At 29.5% G+C, this 17222-nt stretch overlaps 1 protein-coding gene across 4 annotated transcripts in view; it reads left to right on the top strand.

Annotated features, from left to right (window-relative positions):
* The window catches only part of LOC143223347 (lysine-specific demethylase 4A-like), a 93990-nt gene extending 76827 nt beyond the window's left edge, over nt 1-17163 (top strand). For all 4 annotated transcript variants that reach the window (XM_076451223.1, XM_076451224.1, XM_076451226.1 and 1 more), the window contains 7 exons: nt 4398-4471; nt 5711-5875; nt 7904-8098; nt 8804-8974; nt 9920-10039; nt 11759-11851; nt 14179-17163. In XM_076451223.1, coding sequence (XP_076307338.1) covers nt 4398-4471; nt 5711-5875; nt 7904-8098; nt 8804-8974; nt 9920-10039; nt 11759-11851; nt 14179-14193 — 833 coding nt within the window. In that variant the 3' untranslated portion in view covers nt 14194-17163. The remainder of the gene's footprint in view (nt 1-4397; nt 4472-5710; nt 5876-7903; nt 8099-8803; nt 8975-9919; nt 10040-11758; nt 11852-14178) is intronic.
* Nucleotides 17164-17222: the final 59 nt, after the last annotated feature.

Genomic DNA, 17222 nt, shown 5'->3' with positions numbered 1-17222 from the left:
TTTATTTTTGTTTTTTGTGATCATTTTTTATTCATTCTAAAATAAGAGGTTTATGTGTAACAAGGAACTAAGATCCCTTAAGAGTATAATTAAGCATGTTTGGTTCACACACAGTTTTCCTTCTTTGAGCTGTTATTATTACAGCCCTTCATTCCTGTTCCTGAATTAGATCTTACATCATGTGTTCTTGGCTCTCAATAAGAGACATTGGCAAAGTCACAACATTTTATAAAAAAATAGGTACAACAGAAAAAAAAAGAAAAACTGAATTATTAATTTTTTTTAATATTTGAATAACATCAGATTAAGGTTTCAAGAAAAAAAACTACTGATAAATAACTAGAATATTTAGTAATATAATACCTCATTGCTACAATATCAAGAGCACATGTTTACATGAGTGAGTTGCATTTTGAATTATTGCATGTTTTCAGAGGAGACTGAAATTTCTGTTTTAAATTTACAACACTTTAATATATTTTAACTACTTTGAAGAGAGTTAACAGAAAAACTGAGTTCAGTTTTACATCATTTGAAAAAATTAATAATATCAGTGCTAGGCCCAGCAAGACCAGGTGGTTAAGTTGCTTGACTTGTAATCTGAGAGTTGAGGGTTCGAATCCCAATTGCACCAAACATGCTTGCCATTTTAGCCATGGGGGCATTATAATGTATGGTCAATCTCATTATTCATTGGTAAAAGAGTAGCCCAAGCGTTGGCAGTGGGCATTGATGACTAGTTGCTTTCCCTCTAGTCTTACACTGCAAAATTAGGGACAACTAGTGCAGATAGCCCTGGGGTAGCTTTGCACGAAATTCAAAAACAAACAAAGAAACAATATCACTGTTTAAAAATAAGGACAATATCACTTTGTTTTACTTGTTTTATTTATATGCAAGTTTCATTTTTAATTGCTGGGAAGTTGAGTATCATACATGTTGAATCATGACTAAGCTGATTTGTAAGGTTTAATTTGAAAACTGCCTTTAAAATTAGATTACCAAAAATATTTAATCATTAAAAAACGTAAATGTAAGTTGGAGTTTTCTTTTTGTGGAGGGTGCTTGTCTTAAACACCACAAGTGCATTAAGAGTGTGTATGTGGAAGAATATAGTCAGGACATATGGAATGTGCCATAATGTTGTCTTGATGAACTCATCTATGGTGTTTGTTTGTTTTTTTCTTTCTTTTTCATAAAACTTCGTCAAAATTTGAAAGTGGTTAAAAGCAAGACTTAAATACAGTTAGACAGAATGGGTTAATACAGACATCACATTGTTGTAAAGTAAATAAAGTAAATAAATATTTGCTTAGAAAAATTACTGGATGTCTAAAGAGATGAACATAGGAATTCTCAAGGTGAAGTTTAAAAGGCTTGGAACAATCTAAAGCCTTGGATTGTTTTTTTTTCATAGATTTTTTCGACTTTCTTTTCATTCCTGAAAATGTTTAATGTTAAATGATACCTTTTTGAAAGCTACAAAAATTGTATTGTTTAAGAATACATCAGATAAGCTCATTAAAGTGTAGAAATTAGAGCAAGTGATGGTAAGATATTATGACGACTCAAACTAAATTTTTGTTCAGTATTATTAAGTTGATCATATTTAAACGGTATTCATAGGTAAAAGAACTTAATATTGTTTCCAAAAATATTTGTACATTTGTACATGGCTTGACAAGAGTAATGGTGAAGTCATTGTGATAGGTCATGTTATAGGCAACTGATAAATCTCTGTTTTTCATGATTTATAGCTACAAGTGGTGAATAGTGCAATTGGCAAAATGAAGTATCAAAACATGTACTTAAATCAAGTTTGAATTGACTGTATATATAATGGGACTTTTATATCAAAAATAAAACAAGGTGAATGGAAGTGTTTTAATGTTTTTAAGTGATGTCTCTCAGCAAAATTTTTAAAGTTTCAAAATTTAATATGGATTTAAAATGAACAAAAACTACATGCAGTTTAATAAGTTTGTGTTAAGTTGGTGATGTATTTCTACAGTGAAAAGGGAAAAAAACAACTTTGGGATATCAATGATACTTAAACTGGTCCAGAAGGATTAATGAATACAAAAACAAGTTGAAAATGAATGCTTTAATAAAATTAAACTTTCAATAATAAAATAAATTGAAATCTAAAGATGAAAGAAAGTATTTTTAATGTTTGTTTTAAAAAAAGCCTCATAACAAAAAAATTTGAAAATTTCAATCTAAAAAAATTATGGATATATTAAAACATAATATTTCTAGTGAGATACAAATAAATTTTGATAATAAATAAAAGACATTGTCAAAATGGCTACTTGCGATAATCATGTGTCCTTGAAATAATAAAAATATATTTGTATCTCCGACGTCTACCAATAGTTTGAGTGTGGTGCTTCTCCATACTGGGTAGGTGGGGGAATCCATAGTTACGTCATCAGTGCTTGTCAGCCAATCATTACTCATGTAGATGGATATTTCTCGTTTTTTAAGTGGCATAGAAACACCAATGCGATCATTCACAAGATGGAAAAAAAGAGGCCTCATTCATCAGGTTGTCTTGTTTCTGGCAAATCTAAAAGGACTAAAACTGTGAATCAAAAATTTAGGGTAGAGTATAGTGCAAAATATCTGGTCATTGCATCAAAAGTCAGTGACAGTCATGCATTTTATACAGTTTGTCACATTGATTTTTCTGTGGTGCATGGCGGGATAAACGATTGTTCCAGACATACAAAATCGGCATCTCACCAACAAAAGGCTAGGGCGAAGACAAAAACGATGCAGATAACGACATTTATGAGTAAAAATTGAAAATATAAAACCATAAATTCAGAATAATTTATTTATTAAATACACAAAACACAGTCATAAATGAGCAATCTATAGCAGTAATAAATAATAATAGTTATAATAATAATATAATAATAAACAGCTTAGAGACATTGGTCAGGCCTAGTAGCCTCAAATGATAAAGGGCTCTGTCTCCAATCATTACGCTCAGTCATTTGAAATAGTTGGCATCTCTGCTTAAATAGTAATCACTACATTATCTGTTACCTGTATATTGTTAAATCTTAAATAATAATCACTACATTATCTGTTACCTCTACATTGATAAATCTTAAATAGTAATGAATGCATTATATGTTACCTGTACATTGTTAAATCTGTTAAATAGTGGTAACTACATTATATATATGTAAAAATGGCTGGTTTGGGTTGAGAAAATTTATATGTAGAGGAGCGAACAACGTTTTGATCTTCGTCGGTCATCATCAAGTTCACAAAGAAAGAAAGAGGTAACTGGCCGATAGCTGACCACATGTTTAAAGGGGGTTGTGTAACTGAGTGCAGGAATGTATAAGGCATGCTTAGATGTTTGATTATATTTTTTATTATAGGTATAAAGGTGTTCCTTTGTATTGGTTTATTTTGGGCTTGAGTTGTTGCATAAGTAAGGCTTATTTAATTTTGCGTTTGTTTGTTTTTGTATTTAGTATTTGGGTGGGTTTGAGTGATATTGGAGAAACAAGTAGAAAAACGGAAACCAGATTCAAAGAACAAAAAGTTACCTTCACACATTTTCGAACACTGCAAATCAAATAAACACAACATAACCATAGAAAACACCCAAATACTAAAGGAACACCTTTATACCTATATTAATAAATATAATCAAACATCTAAGCACGCCCTCTACATTCCTGCACTCAGATACACAACCTCATTCAAACATGTGGTCAGCTATCGGTCAATTACCTCTTTCTTTGTGAACCCAACGATGATTGAACAAGGTTGAAACATTGTTTGCTCCTCTACATAAAAATTTTCTCAACCCAAACCAGCCATTTTTACCTATATATTTATTTCTCTCTACAAATGGGTTTTCTCATCATTACTGATAATCACTGCATTATCTGATACCTTTACAGTGCAAGTTTATGTGCATTTGTTTTCAGGAATTTACAGTATTCATATTAATGTATGCAACATGTATTTTAGATTTTGTAGTATTAGATACACTAATATCTAACAATAAATTCCTTAAATAGTAGTAACTGCATTGGCCAACTTTGATAGGGATGGTATATGAAGCTTTACTTGAAACAGCTCTCGTTTGGCCCTGAGTGATTCACTAATCAGGCTGAATCTTTTCAGATCTTCATGTGTTAAGAGCTAAAAAATACAGCATAAAGTGAGGATATCAAAATGATGAGGTAGAGTGGTTAAGACATCTTTATATTGGGTCTTTTATTAAAAATTGAAACTAATTATTAATTATTATAGTTATGAATAGGAAATTTTATCTAAATATGTGTATTTCTGTACACTTGTGTAATTGTATTTAATAAGTTCTCCTCCTGTGTATACTCATAATTATTTTGCAATCTATTTTTCAGCTTGTTATGGGGTAATGTCTATACCCAGTGGACTGTGGAAGTGTCGATGTTGCGAAAAACAGAATTTTGATGTGGTGAGCCAGATTCACAATACTACATATCTCTAGTTTTCACAGTGAAGTAGATATTTCATCACTGTTCTTTGTAAATTCGAATTGAGAATAGCAAAAGTCTTGTGTATGTATGTGGTTAAGTTTACTGGCCTAACTTCTCAGGCATCAGTTTCATGCCTTATAATATGCTGTTTAGTTCAGTTAATTCCATGTAGAAGGTCAGTGCATTGTATTTTTATACAGCAAAAGCTTGAAGTAAGAAGTATATAAACAGTGATTTTTGTATCACTTTTTTGGTTGTTTAAATACTTTCATAGTGTGGGAAAAAGTAACGTACTGGTCGATGTATATTTAAGGAATATAAAGTGTTGTGCTCAAATATATCAGTGCTAGTAAAAAGTAAGACCTAGTGCAAAAATTATATAGATAATGCACATATGCCAGTTATTACATGACTGAGAATATAGAAATCTCACTCTTTCCATTTTACAGTTTGCACTTAACCATCATTTTGATGATTTTTGCATTGTTGAAAATGCTAGTTTCAGTTGTGAGTGTTTTGTTTTCACATTTTATTTTCTCAGTTTGTGAGATTCTTCTTTTTTCATTGTTTACTATGACAGGAATTTTTTTCATTGTTTACTATTACAGAAAGGTTGTTTTTACATTGTTTACTATTACAGAAATGTTGTTTTTACATTGGTTACTATTACAGAAATGTTGTTTTTACATTGGTTACTATTACAGAAATGTTGTTTTTACATTGGTTACTATTACAGAAATGTTGTTTTTACATTGGTTACTATTACAGAAATGTTGTTTTTACATTGGTTACTATTACAGAAATGTTGTTTTTACATTGGTTACTATTACAGAAATGTTGTTTTTACATTGGTTACTATTACAGAAATGTTGTTTTTACATTGGTTACTATTACAGAAAGGTTGTTTTTACATTGGTTACTATTACAGAAATGTTGTTTTTACATTGGTTACTATTACAGAAATGTTGTTTTTACATTGGTTACTATTACAGAAATGTTGTTTTTACATTGTTTACTATTACAGAAATGTTGTTTTTACATTGTTTACTATTACAGGAATGTTGTTTTTACATTGTTTACTATTACAGGAATGTTGTTTTTACATTGTTTACTATTACAGGAATGTTGTTTTTACATTGTTTACTATTACAGGAATGTTGTTTTACATTGTTTACTACTACAGGAATGTTGTTTTTTTTCATTGTTTACAACTACAGGAATGTTGTCTGTGCAGTTTGCGTGGAGGAGCACTTAAGCCTACTACAGATGGAAGGTGGGCTCATATAATATGTACTCTTCTAATTCCAGAAGTTGTCTTTCAGGATATTTGTACAAAAGAACCCATTGATGTCACAAAAATCACAGAAGAACGTGCAAAACTGGTGAGTATTTCTCAGTATGCTGTAGTCGTATTTGGTTCAAGTCACAGTTTAAATTCTAATAGATGGTGTTACCACAATAAAATTAACAATATCAGATTGGATTCTATGCTCTCTTGCTGTGCTTCATAATTGGTGAGGTAAAGTTCAGCAAGTGATGAAACTTGGTTGTTTCAGAAAATATAATAAACCAATCAAATGTGGGATTTGCAAATTGTAAATAGGTAAATATACTGGAATGATAAAAACTAATGTATTAACCTTAATTTCCATTTATATAGAGTTTTTTATTACATGTGGAGGATATGTTATTAACATGAAACTAAACATCACTGCATTTATGAAATGCAAGTATAACAACATCTACTGGTTCAAATTATTAAGTGTTTTTTATGTAATGCAGAATGAAAAATGTTCCACAGCTCCAAATATCTTTCTAAAAGGTAACTAAATGTTCTAGGTGTGTGTTTGGTGTGTGTGTGTGTGTGTGCAACACTAATAGATATCAAGGGATGAATCTCTTATGAGGTCATGCTCTTCAGTTGAGAGTTTAACATTGTTTTCCCACACAATGAAATGGTAATGTTATCTGATCACACTGTAGGTTTTCTTATTATTTATTCTCTGCTGGGTTTCATAGTTTGTAAGGTAAAGCAATAATAATTAAAAACCTTTATATTACAGAACATGCTATTTTAACTTTGTCTTTTATTCGTACTATTCTAAGACTATATGGTTGAAACCTATTAATCTATAATAATGTATTATTATAGTGGAGGTTTTCCTTTCGGGTCGTTAGAAAGACTGAAAGTTTGGTTAAACAGTTAACTTTCAAAAAGTTAACTGGTATCGTATCATCATCATGAAAATATAACATTGCAATAGCTTGCATGGAGAAGTTAAACACTGTTGTTAACATTATCATATGAATAAATATTCATGTTTTGACATGATGGTTAGGGTTCTCAACTCTCAATCTGCAAGTTGGAGGATTGAAGCCCATCACATAACATGCTTGCCCCTTTTAGACATTTGAGGTATTATACTGTGATTGTCATTTGCTATATCCATTGTTAAAGAGTAGTGAAAGAGCTAATTAGTGGTCCTCCTTGTGGTCAATAGTTCGAAAATAGGGACAGTAGCAGATATCTATAGTAGCTTTACTGTAAAATGTATTTCTAGTTTTATTTACATTCAGTATCTAACATACATCAAACTTCGTAAAATAGTTGTAGTTATCAAAAATTTATTGGGCAAAATAAATTTATATTATTCCAATGTTTATATTGTTTGAATTTTTATGTAGGCTACTTGATTATTCAGATTTCTAGGTTTTTACTTTGGCTAAGTATTTATTTGGCTAATAAGTAAAATGAATGTTGGTTATTTGCATCCTTTCAAACTTTTAGTTACAGTTACAACACTTAAGGCTTTGCCATCACACTTCTAAATATGTAAAACTAAATTATCTTGAATGACCTGTCTGGAAAAATGTACAAAATACTGTTTTAAATGGTGACTGATGAGTGAACATCTCGATATGCTTGTTATTTAGGTCTTAAGTGGTAGGTACTGTAGGTGGTGCAGTACCATTTGCATGTTAACTTAATTATTCTGAATTAGTGTTAAATTCAAGAATAACTATTTTGATACAATATGTACAAAAATAGGTGAAAATGCAGAATTTTAGAAGACAATTGTTTAAAAAGTTATTTTTCAAAGGTTACCATCATGTTGGTTGGTCTTATTTTAAAATAAAATTTCCTTTGAGAAAATCATTTCATTTTCTTAGTATTTCAATTTATATTTTAATATTTAACAACTTTTTTCCTTGCAACAATCCTTATGGTATATTTTATCTAATGTTTATTTTATTATTATTTTGTTTATTAAGTAAAAGTGTTTTGGAATGATACCAAGTTTTTAATTACCTTTAATTTCTCTCCTTTCTTTTTCTAATTATTTATCATAAATGTCAATGATCATTATAAAAATAAAATTATTATATCTTTTGTTTTGTTGGACTTACAGACGTGCTCATATTGTAAAAATATTAGTGGCTCATACGAACACAAGAGTGGAGTTTGTATTGAGTGCTCATCTGGAAAATGTGCCAGTGCTTTCCATGTGACTTGTGCTCATGCAGCAGGTGTCACTTTTGAAAGGTGTGACTTTCCAGTGAACATTTATATCACTTGTACTCGTCATATACACAAAAGGAAGAAGGTGAGGAGTGAAAGAAAGTTTTTAGTATTAAAACATCGTGAGTGTTTCATGTGTATGTAATAAATACTTCAAGTACATGTTGGTTGTAAACTGTTTTTGATAAAGTAGTCAAAAATATGTCTGTATTTGAGATGAATTATTTTACTATATAGAATATTAAGATGAAAGCTTACTTACTCAAAAGATCTGCTATGAGTTTAGCATTCACATTATGACAATATACAAGATGCATTTGTTACAGGTGTAATCACTGAAGATATGAAGGTTGTGGTTAAAATACTGTGCTTTATTAAACAGTTGTTTATGCTGGTTTCTAAAACATTAACTTTCTTTCTTACATGAAACATGTAATTCAGATAATTTGGTTGCAAGGCCATAGTTTAAAAAAACAAAAGAAAATGGTAGTTATATGTGATATTATTACAGATATAAAAACTAAGACTGGATGACTCTAGTAAGCATAGAGTAGGTAAAATATATGTGACATATAGCATATAGTAGGTAAAAATAAGTGCTTTAAATAATCTGTATATTTAAGAAGAGTGAATGCTATTACATAAGTATAGACATTTGTATTCTTTAAAGGGCCATGTAGATCTATGATGGCTGGAGCAAATCTGACCATCAGTAAAATGTTTGATTTCTTTGTTTTTTGTGATTTCAGTTGCATTCATTTTTGTGTCTTCAACTTTTTACAACTTTTAGGCTACAAAAAGAAAATTACCGGAAGTAGTAGTTGGTACTAAGGTAATTGCAAAACACAAGAATGGCAAGTATTATTCCAGTGAAGTTGTCGACATTTCCACCCAGTTGTTGTTTTCTGTGGACTTTGAAGATGGTTCATTTAGTGATAGCGTATGTTCTACAGACATTATAGTGAGTAAACTAATGTTTTCGTTGCACAACTTGTAATATATACTTTAATAATTTTGTAGTTTAGTATCACTGGATAATCAAAGAAATACAAACAATGAATAATAAATAAACCAATGATTTCTTTTATTTATTTTTCACTATATATTTATAAAAGGGTGTAATGTATTATGCAAAATCATTAGAAAATTAAGTTGATTGTAAAATACAGCACTTTGTTTTTCATAAAAATTAGTTTTTATACAAACTGTATTTTCAAGTTATGTTTTAAAGAAATGTTTGTTAGTCAGGTTAAAATAAATACAGAAATGACAAATAACAAAATTTCCATAGCAGAAATTGAAGTGTATTTAATAAGAATACTGTCATCCAAAAGGACTTCACATGAACTATTTTTGGCAGTTAAGAAATGTTTGTCAGTTACTTTAAAATTAATTTGCAGAAGTACTAATCATTCTAGAAGACTAAAGAGAAATTTTTGAATTGTCTGCTATTAGTAGTTAGATAGTTGATTAATGTGAATTTCTATGGTGTCACATTTGTAACTTTATAGCTTTTAAGATGCCATCAAATGTTAAATCTATGCAAGATGTAAAATATATATAAATAAAAACCTGTGACATCACATGAACTTAGTGTGTATACTTATTATTTTAAACTAGGGCAATGTAAAAAACTAAAATACCTTACAAAGGCTTAATGAACAGTTATGGAAGTATAGTTTTCTTTGATAAGTGTTGTACTTAAAGCTAGATTTTGTTTTTCTTGTTTACACAAATTACCTGAATATTTATAATTGTGCATGGATTGAATATCAATTGGCATAAAGTCAGTGTCTTTTTATTTTGATTGTCACTGGTTAAATAACAGAATCCTACTGTCTGTGGAATAACACAAATGTTAAAACAAAACTTCAGTGTTCATTGATTTAATACTCTTTCATGCTAGAACCGAGACTGTGAAAATGATGGACTACCAGCCATCAATGAACATATAAAAGTACATTGGAAGGATGGAGAAATTTATAATGGGACTTTCAAGGGATCCACCTCTCATATCATATATACAGTGAGTACAGTACAAAAATACATTTGATTTGTGATACTAATGTATGTAATAACTATTGAATAAATGATTCAAATGTCATTGTGATAGCTGGTTGTCTCCTTCCATTCAGTAAGGGTCAGAGAGCACGTCATTGGGTTTTGTAGACTTGTATTTAAAATTTTATTTAATTAGTATTTTATGAATGCATATCCATAAATGTGGAATGAAACTGTAGTTTATAATTAAGATTTTTGTGTTATACTATTAGTTTTCTGGTTAAGAAGTAAGTATTAAAAAAAAATGTATATATGTGTCTTTTGTTACTTGGATCATTATATTTTGCATTTGCTCACATTGTTTGGTTGGTGTCATAAAATGTAAGGTCTATAGTTTTAATGAAATAGAAACTCAAATTTCCAATACTGACATAGTAGAGTGTAAAGTAAGAACCTCCTACCTTTTTTATTTTCTTACATGTAATCATATTTAGCAAATCTACCACAGTGGCTCTGCCCACCACTTCCTCTTTTGTAGATACTTATTTACCTATTCCCACTTCTTTTAAGTAAATATTTATAACAAATTGAAAGCACTCATTTTGGAACTACATAATTCTGTCAGTCTTCCTAAAGTATTTGTGTGAGTAAAGTCATTATAATTGTTGGAGAGTTTGCAAAATGAAGTTCAAGATGAAGTGCAATCAAATATAGCTTAGTTAATGAAGTGTGATAAATTACAGTGGAACTTTGTGGTTTTAGTTTAGTAATTTATTTTTGAATGTATGTATAAAACCTATAAAAATATTTTTTACATCTTCCATGCTAAAGGGTTATTGAAATGTGTTGTTGAATGAGTTACTGAACATTTTTTGTTTGAAGAGTATGTTATGATAGTTGATTTTAGATAAATATATTACAAGTGGAAAAAATTAACATTTTTTTATGGATTCCAAAAGTTTCAGTATTGAATAGAGAGTGAAAGAAATGCATTAAATTGTATAGTCTGTTTTAGACTCCAAGAAAAACTTGAATTAAGGTTGAGAATTACAGTTATTATAGTTATTGTGCCATTTTAACTTTGAATACATATTTTGTTAACATGACCTTAGTGAATAAAGTATATTTAAGAGACTTTGTGTATACAGTTGGTAAATGTTGTCGGGCGTTTCCAAAATCTCGACATTACCTCTGAAAACCTAATTTGGTCTACTTCTGCCATGTTTTCTCAATGTTCTTGTTATTCTTAGTTATTTTTGTGTGTACATGCCCTTTTCCTTTCTGAAATTTTCAGCAATGCTATAATCCTTTTTTTAATTGCATATGTTCATGTACTTTCAAAACTTTTTGCTCGAGTTATATCTTGTTAATATTTGTATCAAAATATTTCAGTTTTAAATATACTTACCAAAAGAACGTCCATGTCTACCCTTTTTTCAAAAGGTCAGTGTACAAAAAATGTTGTTTATATTGTTTATTATTTAGTAACACTTCTGAGGATTCATGGTTTGAGACTCATTACTGTGAAATCATGCTTCTTACTTCTCCACCATAATACATTACAGGAATGATGACCAAATCCGACTGCTTGGTTTAACATGAGTAATCTAAGAATTGGTGATGGTGCTGTTTCTTATCTCCCCTGTAATTTATTGGTCCAGGATGATTGACAGCTTTATGTAGCTTTGAATGAAAAATTGTAAACAAAACATTGTATTTTTTATATTAACTTTGCACCATTTAGGTGGAATTTGAAAATGGCTCTGAAAACAGATTAAAGAGAGAAGCTTTTTACACTGAAGAAGAGGAATTTCCAAAATTATTGAAGTCTAAGCTGGTATGTATTATTCTGCTAATTGAAGTGATTAATTTACTTAGGTGGAAATTATTGCTCCCTGTTATGAAATCTTTAAAAGGGGGAGTTGTTATATCATTACTTTCAAATATCAAATGAAAAGCAACCTAATTCAGAAAGTTTTTAAAACTGCTTTTACTCATGTGACTAACATGTGTAATTTTTTATTATTATTTCTTTTACATTAGCATAAAATTACTTATGTCACTGGTGCAATAATTAGGTAATAAACATAGTAGTTTAACCACATATATGACCATTGTAGGATTTGGTGTGGATTTTCAGAAAACAATGAAATTTTAATTACCATTCACCCTCTGAAAATGAATTGCATATACTGTATATAATGAATGGTACCTCCTATATTTGAAGACAATATAAAGGAAAATATACACACATTTAGATGGTCTTTATATCAGCATTAAAAGGTCCATAATGTAGTCCATTTTAGAACCCAAAATGTGTTTGGATTGTACTGCAGAGAACCTAGAAGCCCAAATCTTTTTGAAGATCTAAGGTGGGCCCCAGTTCTCCTGCTTTTTGAATTTTGTCCCATAATGTAAAGGTACAGTAATATTTTTGTAACCCTAACTCAAAGCTAGCATACTTGGAGTCTTTGAAGATGTTCACACATTTACTATAATTCTGGTTTTATTGTGATTGTATATGAAAACTTTCAAACTTTTAATAAGCATTACAAGTTTGGTTTAACACAATCATATTTTTACTAAAGAGTTCTGTAAGTTTCTGAAGTCTTTAAGTCAATCTGAGTGAAAATTGATATTTATGCTTGGCCTAAACATACATTTTATCTTACAGTTTTAATATTTTATTTGCATAACCTACAGAATATTTCAAATTAATATCAAAAGTTTTTTTCTTAAAATTATTTTCTCCCTTTTTTACCTTATTGCAGTAAAATCTTTAATGTACAGTGGAATGAGAATATGAAGTAAATAAATACTATTTTTTACCCTGCACTGACTACAGTATGAGTTGGGAAGTCCCAAGTTACTTACCTTAACAATTTCAATAGTTGATCTTTTTACTTCTATTTTCTTTTAAGTATATGGTTTTGTTTCTGTCCTTTGTACCTACTGTATTTACACAAGAGGCAATAAATCGGCCGAAATCCATTAGCTGTGTGGAGCTGACATAAATAGCATGTTATTGCCAAGTGTTATATTTGGTGCAGTGCTCTAGCATATGAAATTTTATTTCACTAAAGTTTTGTTAGGGTAAGAAGGAAAAAACTTCTAATTTTTAGTGACTTTTCTTTAACAAAGTATGAAGTATATCAATGAAATTAAGGATTTTTAGTACTTTCTGTATGCATAAGACATTCTTTCATAAATCTTGTTGGTTCTTGTAAATATGGGTGACTAAAAATAATTCATGTAGTAATCAAATACACATTGCAGAACACAAGAAATACTTCAGTCACTAGAATAGAATGTCTAAACTACTATAATTTATGAGTATTTCTAAGTAAACTATAAATAGGTTAAAAAGAAAACTTGCATTCAGAGTAGCAAAATGTGATCACCACAAATCCAAGCAGTTTTACCGACCAGTGGTTCTTAGCATGTGAACTAAACGTTTGTGATAAAATTTATGTAGAGAGGAATTTGCTTTTTCTAGTCATTATAAACATGTCTTTCAGCCTTGTAAAGTAGATAAGCAAACTCTCAGAACGGTTGATTTGGGTATTAACACTTTTATTGTTAACCTGAAGATGACCTAGGAAGGTCAAAACATTGTTCTCTGCTTATCAATAAAAGTGTTAATACCCATATCAGTCATTCTAAGATACATTTTTATTTCAAGTGAGTTTCTTGTCATCAAGAATTGAAGATTAGCAAACAATTTTGAAAGCCAAAGAAAGAAGGGAGCTTATCTGGTGACTGAAAAATTTATATCTCAGCAAATCAAGAACAAGGGATTGACATTTTATAGCTTTTGTTTATAAAAGTGCATAATTTGTTTTAATTGTTTGAAAATTGCAGCAGCCTATTATTGAAGTTAGAAAATTCTAAAGTAGAGGACTCATAGCTGAGATGTATCATAGTACATAGGAAAATAAAGGTTGAAAATTTATACCATTCTAATTGGAATTAATAAGTCAAAACTTAAATAATAAAACAGTTGAAGTATGAGTTGTTTACATGCTGGGTTTATTGACATACATTGAAATAGTTGTTTAATTTGTAAATGTAACATACTATGACCTATAAACAGTGCCCAGAGGTGAAAGGTTAGAGAGAACATTATTAAATGTTATATCTTAAAATTGATGTTTGTCATTTTAGTCTTTGGCTACATAGTCTCAACAGAACTTGTTCCAAAAAGGAAGTGTCAGTGTGAAACGTTCTCAAATTGTGAGCTCTGGGTACACATCAGAAGATGAACTGCCACTTTGATGATTTCATCTGCATGTCAAAACATTCATCAGTCCTGAAAAATCCATGTATCTCTGTTAACACAAAGGTGAAACTTAGTAATTAGTTTTTCTTGTGAATGAAAAATGTGGTCAGTAAAGATTGTATGTTAAACTTACCTCCTCTTCTCACTGCCGAGTTTGGAATACAATTTGTTTACACTTTTAAAACTTCATAAGATTTCATTAAACCACAGGCAGACTTGTATCAATATTTCTGGAGATTGTAACTGACACAGTCTCTCACAGATACTTTTTTGCAGTCATTGTTTAAAGAACCATCGTAATCCGCTATTGAATGCGTTAGAAGCATGGTATTTTTGTCTAGAGTAGCTATTATTTTACCACAGATTGAAATAATATGCAGCAAAGAGTATGAAGTTGTTTGTCAAGTTTTTGTATTTATTTCAGAGAACTGTTAAAAACATTTGTATATTTGTTCATCTTTTGTATATTAAGTTAGAGAATTCAGCCCATAAGCATACTGCCGTGATAATTCTATTGTGCTTGAAATTTTAATCTCTATTCAACAAATTCTCATAATAGATTAGTCATATTCACATTTTATAAATTCAACTCACATTAAAAAAAAATGTACAAATTAATAGATGTCTGTGTTTAACTCTAATTGTGTATTATTCACACAAACATGTCCTATAAATATTAACTTTTAATATTTTTTTAATATCCTTTGCTATTTGTACTAATCAGATTTTATGAAAATTATCCATTCTAAAATTCTGTGTTTTCTCTGAAGTATTTGAAAAGGTTTTTGTGACACTAGAAGAAAAAAAGTGTTCTCAGCTGTTCTGAAATACAGCATTTTAAACAATGATGTGGTTGTCAGGTGTGATCATTTGAATGAAAATATTTTGGTTTTTGCATGGATCTTAATTTTTTCTGAAATGGCTAGGATATTTTACAGTTTGCAATAGTTTAAATGGAAGTTAGATTATTTTACTGCAAGAAATTCACACCATTAAGATAGGTGTTCAGCATTGCTTTTAAAACAGTTATCTTTTCTAGTATTGTCATTTCTCTGGATTCCATAATAAAGGAATGATTTCTTCCACATGGTAAGAATTTATGAAGAATGATAAAAGCAAATAAATTAGAGATTTCATTTTAGCAGAAATTCTTTAAAAAATGTTTTATTAAACTTCAAAAGTAATAAATTTTTGAAAATTTTAAATTTTCTTGGTTTAGTTACAGAATTTAGGTTATGGGATAGATGTTTGTTGTTGATTACATATGTGTGAAATTGTATTTCTTTCATTTTGGAATTAATAATTGCTCAAAACTAATTAATTGCTGTTGTAATGTAGAGTCAAATAACCTGAAACTTATCATGAAGATAGAGTGAAAAGTTGCAAATTTAGTGTTTATAGAGCATCCAATAAAAACAATACATAGTTTTTACAATAAAAAAAAATACATATTTGATTAAGAGGGAGGTTTAAAGCTTCTTATTAATGAAGAATTATGGTTCCCGAGATAAATGGTTTGTATGTTGCTTGGTGTAAGATAAGCAGTGTTTTTTGTTGATCAGTTAAAAGTCCACACAATTACTGCTGACACATAGTATTATATTATCCACTTGTGTGGTTATGGAACTCTTTAGATAATTGACAACTATGTAGCTGTAGTTTCTGTAATTAATGAAGTAATTATCTTCATAAATGCTTTGCTGGTAAAATGAACTAAAATGAAGTACCAGGAGAAAGTTAAATTATAAGTTCTTGAGAACACAAAATTTGAATTTACAACACTGAAAGATAAAAATGCATTCAGAAAATTTAAAGACATGAAATCCAATTCAGTAGTAGAATGTGCCAGCCTATTTGAGGAACATAGTTACAGAAATGTTTTTGTACTTACAAAAAATAATAGGTGTAAAGACTGAGTTGAAGATTCACTTCTAATTACATTTAATGTAAGGTAATATGAAGTAGCAGTATCTAATAATTGTATGGGTGACCTTTATAACCTTGATTGTACAAAGATATATCTTATATGTCCCTGTGAAAATCAATATTAGAAGGGAAACAGCTAGGTGATATGTGTATGTATACAGTTCAATGTTGTTAAATTAAATTAGTGGAACTACAGAAAGAACCTTTTTTTTTCTTGTACAAAATTGTTTTTTACAAAAATATATTGGTTTAATTTGAAATATTTATGTTTGCTGAGTTTTGTAATCTCTATACACAGAAAAGTGCTGCAAACAAATATGTTGAAAACTGGTGAAACTTGTTGTAATGCAGTATATGTACTTATTTTTAAGACTGCATTTTTCTGCTTAAAACAAATATGTTATTGCTGTGACTAAGTAAATGTGAATTTGACCTAATTCAAGGCATTTCAATCCTCTGTAAAGACATCGCAATTGGAGTGTGTCCTGTGACTGTTTGTAAGTTTTGATTTTCTAACAGTTTGCCTGTCTTATAATTTTGTTTGGGATACGACTAATTTTGAAAGTGAAACACTTCTGTGCCTGCCTACTATTTTTTGTTATTTCGAAGATGCATGCCGTTTATTACATCTACCATGTGTCTTTATTATGAAGTGATACATGATTTATTATTCTTAAGATTGTTTTTGTTGTTGATTTTTTAGTTGAATCAGGTTGTTTATTATATTTTGATGAAACTTAATTTTTCCCCAATGCTGAACAATAACATATACTTGTTTTATTTTCATTGTCAGTAGCCTTGGTATGGTTTTTCACTGTGGACAGTCTAGTTAGCACTTAGAAGTAGTAATCTAGCTGATCTCATCAATTTTTCATTGTATTTAAAGGTATCGTAAACTGAATTTGTGTATTCATTTCCATGCTAATAAACTTGTTATTTGCATATGAACAGAAGTTATTTTTTTGTGATATTAAGTTTTATTATTTTTATTTTATATGTGCTT

This window comes from Tachypleus tridentatus, chromosome 8 (genome assembly GCF_004210375.1).
Source record: "Tachypleus tridentatus isolate NWPU-2018 chromosome 8, ASM421037v1, whole genome shotgun sequence".
NCBI classification, from domain to species: Eukaryota; Metazoa; Arthropoda; class Merostomata; order Xiphosura; family Limulidae; genus Tachypleus; species Tachypleus tridentatus.
Note: the sequence above shows the minus strand (reverse complement) of the source record. Positions and strands in the feature narration are given on the sequence as shown.